Source organism: Triticum dicoccoides, chromosome 7A, assembly GCF_002162155.2.
Source record: "Triticum dicoccoides isolate Atlit2015 ecotype Zavitan chromosome 7A, WEW_v2.0, whole genome shotgun sequence".
Lineage (NCBI taxonomy): Eukaryota > Viridiplantae > Streptophyta > Magnoliopsida > Poales > Poaceae > Triticum > Triticum dicoccoides.
Genome location: NC_041392.1, coordinates 6,176,774 through 6,182,570, shown reverse-complemented (window position 1 = coordinate 6,182,570; position 5,797 = coordinate 6,176,774). Strand labels below are relative to the sequence as shown.

General features: G+C 48.7%; 1 protein-coding gene across 3 annotated transcripts; it reads right to left on the bottom strand.

The window, feature by feature from the left end:
• Positions 1 to 2,838: 2,838 nt before the first annotated feature.
• On the bottom strand, positions 2,839 to 5,363 carry LOC119329700. 3 transcript variants are annotated; one of them, XM_037602773.1, is made up of 3 exons: positions 5,124 to 5,363; positions 3,917 to 4,044; positions 2,839 to 3,789 (listed from the first exon to the last, which is right to left on the bottom strand). In XM_037602773.1, the coding sequence occupies exon 3, from the start codon at positions 3,746 to 3,748 to the stop codon at positions 3,044 to 3,046; it is 705 nt and encodes a 234-aa protein (XP_037458670.1). In that variant the 5' UTR covers positions 3,749 to 3,789; positions 3,917 to 4,044; positions 5,124 to 5,363; the 3' UTR covers positions 2,839 to 3,043. The 3 variants fall into 3 exon arrangements, with proteins under 3 accessions (XP_037458670.1, XP_037458669.1, XP_037458668.1); XM_037602772.1 differs by having other exon boundaries at positions 2,839 to 3,784; XM_037602771.1 differs by having other exon boundaries at positions 2,839 to 4,044.
• Between the last annotated feature and the right edge of the window lie 434 nt (positions 5,364 to 5,797).

Sequence of the window (5,797 nt, the reverse complement as noted above, 5' to 3'; positions counted from 1 at the left end):
CCCCTACCTCGTGGCCTCCTGGTTGATGTCTTGACGTAGGGTCCAAGTCCTCTGGATCATGTTCGTTCCAAAAATCACGTTCCCGAAGGTTTCATTCCGTTTGGACTCCGTTTGATATTATTTTTCTGCGAAACCCTAAAATAGGCAAAAAACAACAATTCTGGGCTGGGCCTCCAGTTAATAGGTTAGTCCCAAAAATAATATAAAAGCGTATAATAAAGCCCAATAATGTCCAAAAGAGAATATAATATAGCATGAAACAATCAAAAATTATAGATATGTTGGAGACGTATCAGTCGCCATTGTTGTCGCGGGAGAGAGGTGGAAGGCAGGAGGGCACGGAGTGCTCGAGGTGAACTGCCCATGGGCCCTGTTGGCAGGGTTGACATATGGGTACTCTTTCTCCTGGGCCGCCGAATGGGCCGGCCTCAGTGGGCCATATTTCTATCTCGCGCGCCAACTAATCCAGCCCATGCCTTGCCACGTCACAATCCTCGTTTGGCACAATACCCCAAGGTTTGATTTGGACCGGGATCGAATAGATTAGGGTGCAATCGATAGGGATTTGGACGTTGGGGTTCATTTCGCCGGATATCTACCAATTCAGGGTTTAAAAAAGACTTTTCCAATTATCTAGCACAATGCCATCGCCGACATCGGCACCTGCCCACTGCCCATCCTATCAACGATAGGGACTCTGCCGAGGGCTCCCTTCAAACACAACCAGCGCACATTTTTTTATTGATATAATCCAACTATCACGTGTTTATTTTCCCACCCTATAGATTGAGTTTAATCCAACCCTTTTGCCGATTCTCTAGATGAAAGTATACTTAACCGTACATCACCGTGTCAGTCAATCAAAAAATCGAGATCAGTCAGTGAAAACCGACCACGCGCCCCAACCTGCTGTGGCAACACAAAGGAACCCTAACCCCCACCTTCTGCAGTCGAGGGTCTCTATCAGGCGAAGCCTGGACAGTGACGGCGGCAGCGAGACCTTCCTGGATGTGGCTTCCTTCTCTATGACGACGATGAGGCGGTCTTGGCGACGCTGCTCAGTGGCGGTGGTGGTGGGACAAGCTCTGCCCAATGGCTAGCCCTCGACTGCACCCAGTGGCGGTGGTGGTGGGACAAGCTCTGCCCAATGGCTAGCCCTCGACTGCACCCAGTGGCGGTGGTGGTGGGACAAGCTCTGCCCAATGGCTAGCCCTCGACTGCACCCAGTGGCGGCGCCAAGGGCCTTCCTGGGCATTCTACGAAATACCAAAGAATTGCCGATCTGTTGATATATTGTTGCTAACTTATTGTATATTTGTTGTCATATTACTATTGCATTGCACAAATGAATACCAAGGGGGAAATTCCTGGCTCCTCCATTGACTACAGCAGCGGCTGGGAGCTCTCGATCCACCCTATCTGGATCTGGGTTGGTTGGAGGAACACGCCGTTGCTGACGTGGTGTCGCTGAGGCTCGGCGGATGATGGGCGTTGTGATGGTGCAGGTAGCTCGGATCGACGTGTTGGTGGTACTGGAGGGACATGTCAACGTGGCTTCAACAACGTGGTGGTGCGCCGGCGACGACATCAAAATGAACAAACATTAGCGGTGTTGCCCTTTCCGGTGGGCAGGGATGTAGGTATGTGATGATATGGATGAAAGTCCGGCGCGTCTCCAGACGGTGCTACCGGCGACGATGCCCAGGGGTATTGTTCCCTTCTTGGAGGTGTCAATGTGCTGGGTCGACACCTCGCTCTCACTCACATGGTTTGTTATCTCAGGGTGAAAGCCTAGCTTCGGTTCTGGATCGTCGATGGCGGCGTCCTCAACATCGTCCCTTTGTTGGAAGCATTGTTTGCGGAGACATGGCTTGTTTGTTGTATTTTGCGTTCCTTTGGTGGTCGCCGCCGTTCTCGATTATGATTCAAGGACACTATGTACGCCATCACAAGTGAGTCAAAGAAAATGGCTTTCTCAGGGTTGTCCGAGTCCAGCCACTCACTTGCAAACTCTTTTAGGCGCTCAAGCAACGACGGAGCTATGTTGGTTCCCGAGAAAAAAATTATGAGGTTCAAGTTGGAGTGGATTTGCTTGTCACCGGGTTACGGTGGGAGCTTGTCAGTCTTTCTTGCAATTTACCCTCGGCCTTTTATAATGCCAAGACATGCAATTTGCATGCTCTCAAAAAAAAACATTATAGTGCACAATGCAGTACTCCCTCCGATACAAAATAAATGTCATGGTTTTAGTTCAAATTCGGAGGGAGTACGCAGCAAAAACATAACTTGCACTTACACATTAACAGCACAAGCGTACAACAGAACCAAAACAAACAAAATTTGGAACATCGAGCAGACAAGGAGATCACTTCTCCAAATCAACACAAAATTCAGAAAATCGAACAAAATTCAGCAATGGCAAACACATGGATGGCCTACTTCTAATGCTTCAGTGAGAATATAACAGGCATGCAACTCCAGCTCGTCCTACACACGCGTGACACAACTTACTTTTCATGCATGCATGCTCATGACAGCAATGGTGGTGCCAAGTTTGGGGAGACCCCATCCAATCCACAATGGGCTAATCCACAGAAAAGGTGGGCAAAAAGAGATCAACTGGTACCACACACACACACTCACACCATTCAGATCTCACACTGCAAAAAGAACAACAATAATAATACCACCACACTGAGGTGGCGACCAGCCAAACGCAGAACAACTTGTGACCGACCTGCACTACCACAACCAAATCTCATCTCCATCCGGTGCAAACACACTGGGACTGGAGCATGCAACAACAAATTGACCTACACATACACATCAAGCAGCCTCTGGTAAAAGCAAAAACATATATTTAATAATTCATCACAAAAACCCACTGTCTGTAACTGACGCCAAATACACACCGCTTCTTCGACTCGACAGTAAGACGGCTCTCCTATATTCCCTATATCCACTTTCGGTTTCTCGACGCAAAGCTAAGTATCACAGCAAATGAAAAGATCGACCTTTGGTGTAAAAAGAAAGTAACTATGATCTAGAATTGTCTTCTGTAGATGTTCAGGCTGTTGCTGGTGCCACCGCCCAGCATGATGTTGATGGAGGAAGCCCCCTCCGTTCCATGGGCAGGGAATGGATCCTCCGAACCGTATCCGAATGGAGAGGCGGCCTGGGTTGCTGCTACCAGGCCATTGCAGTAAGTGTCTTGGTCTGTCTGGCAGGGTGTCCCTTTGCAGTATAGCCCCTCAAAATCGCCCATTCGCTCCCACGATGAGAACGAGAACGGCCCGGACATGCCACAGTCGGTGAGCCTCCACTGGGGCATGTGGGAACGAGAGGCCCGTGCCAGCGGCGACCGGCTTCCATATGGATAGGTATCTGCTCCTGCTCCTTGCGCGCCTAGAGCCGGTTCGTGGTCCACGAAATCGTCCCGATGGCCGCGGCCTCTATGGCCGTTCCACCTCAGCTGACGGGGTTCATCGCAGTCTTCGCCTATGAGGACATGAAGGGCCACCGCCTCGGCTATCGCGGCCCCTTCATCGTCCAGCCTCCTCTGCTCCTCCTGTTTCTGCTGCCGCTTCTTCTCCAGCTCCGAGATGATGGCAGCAGAGTTTGCGAGCGCTTTCTCCAGCCGGCGCCTCTTCTTCTCAGCCTGCTTCTGCCGGTCTGACTCGTCTTTCGCGTGCTTCTTCTTTCCTTTCTTCGACACTTGGCCTGCTTGGTTACCGCCAGCTCTGTCCATCACGACTGCGCTCCCTTTTCACTGTATCTGATCTTCCTGTACTAATCCAATTAAGAAAAATTACAATCTAAGAGTGTGTGGCTGTACTCCTCGCTGAAAAGAGCATATCCTAAGGCAACAGCAACGTCTTCAAGTTGAAGAGCCACTTAAGCTGTCACAACAGAATACCTAAATCCACTCAGGCCTCAATCGTCTATGGTTAATCTCGTCACGAACTTCCTGCCACCTTTTGACCCATTTTCACAGTACCAGAATTTATATGAATTCACAGCCAACCAACTCATAAGGATCTTCTCCTGTATCGAGAAAAGAAGAAAGTTCAGGTTAGAAACGAAGATTCAATGCACGCAAGACATATTCCCTTCTCGGTAATCCAAGGAATATATAAGTAAATCAAGTAAACTTATAGTAAAAACATGGATGATGATCCATTTTGCAGAAAATAACTCAGAAAGATCAAAGCATCGTATAGTTCAATAGCAGACATAACATAACTATACAGAGTATTTTGCAGTCCGGTCTCATCCAATTAAAAACGTGGCATACAGTAATAAAGATAATCTGATCCACTAGTAAACGGCCAAACTTAGCGGCAAAGTGAACAGCACTGAACAAAGTGGCCTTTCTGTGCAATTAACAGCAAAATTCTGCATTTGCTACAACACAAGTTATAAGTGCAAACTAGTCCAAAGTGGAAAACTGGGGATGCAAGTGTGCTTGGCCCACAAAACACTCCTATTAGTGCGCTAACGGCCGCAAAAACCAACACACTAATGTGTAGTATGAGGATGCAGGATATGCAGCGAGCCACTTGCATCCCTATGGAAAACTCCTGAAAATGGCTCATGGCTACCGTGGCAAATGCTGGACTCTCCCTACAAGTTTACAAACGTTGCCCGTTTGTGAATCTAGTGGCACCGATTAGATCAGAACGAAAGCTCCACGGTAGCACACCGATTTGTCGTGCAAACGGCATCATAAGCTTTTCATGCTGTCTAATTGCATATCAATATACAGGAACATACGTATCATCATCATTCCTTAACAACAGATCAACCCAAAGTCCTCTAGATTGACGGTTAGAAGCCGAAGTTGATCAGGCAATTGGCACCCGTGGAGTTCAAACCATGTTGATCCGGGGCAGGAACAAAACAATCTAATTGCCACACGATACGGCATCTAAGCCCATCAGATCGGCCAGACAGGCGAGCAGATCAGCGGCGAAACCGCGCCTTTCCACGGTCCACAGAGAATCTGGCGTGGAAAACGGAAATCTGGAACGAAGACGGCAAGATTCCGATGAAATTCCCCGCTAATTCAGTGAAACTACCCATCGATCTGTACGAATTAGGCCCGTACGGAGCGAGGAGATTACCTTGGTAGAGCCGGCGACGGCGCGGGGGCGGGTGACGGACCGCCGACTCGCCTGGACTCGCCTCGCGAGCGACCACCGGCGGCGGGGATCGTAGGTGCGCGGGGCGGGCGGTTCCGACGAGGGGGCGACCGGATCGGCGGAATTCGAGGAGGATTTGGCGGTGCGGGTACGGAGAAGCTGCGGAGACCGGGGCCGCTGGGCGGATTGGGGAATTTTGGGGTCCGGGTGGGGGCACGTGCTGGGCGCGTGAGGGTGGTTGCACTGTCCAACACTCCAAGTATCCAACCCCAACCCAACCTAGCACAAGTCTTGTTTTCTCTTTTCCTCTTTTTTTTTTCCATTCAAACAAATGCACAATTCTTTTACATTCTTGTTTGGTAGGCAGATATTTCATTATTTTATTTTCTCCCAACACATTTTTTTATCTTGCCAGGCCACTCGTTGTAGTTTTTTTTACTTTCGGTTATAAGGTACATGCATTCGGGTGCATACACCATGGGCGCATGATACATAATTGTGTTTATGTGTTTTCTGACCACCTAAGCCAGAGGTTCAATGTATATTCATTATTTTTTACTTTACTGAATGTAGTTGTATATGTGTAAATTTGAACGTCAAGATTTGTTTTTTTACATACAATTGTGCCTTTACAACTCGGCCAACTTCATCTTTCT

Bases quoted from the DNA above. Each gene is read 5' to 3' on its own strand.
- LOC119329700 (XM_037602771.1), bottom strand. From the start codon at position 3,748: ATGGACAGAGCTGGCGGTAACCAAGCAGGCCAAGTGTCGAAGAAAGGA.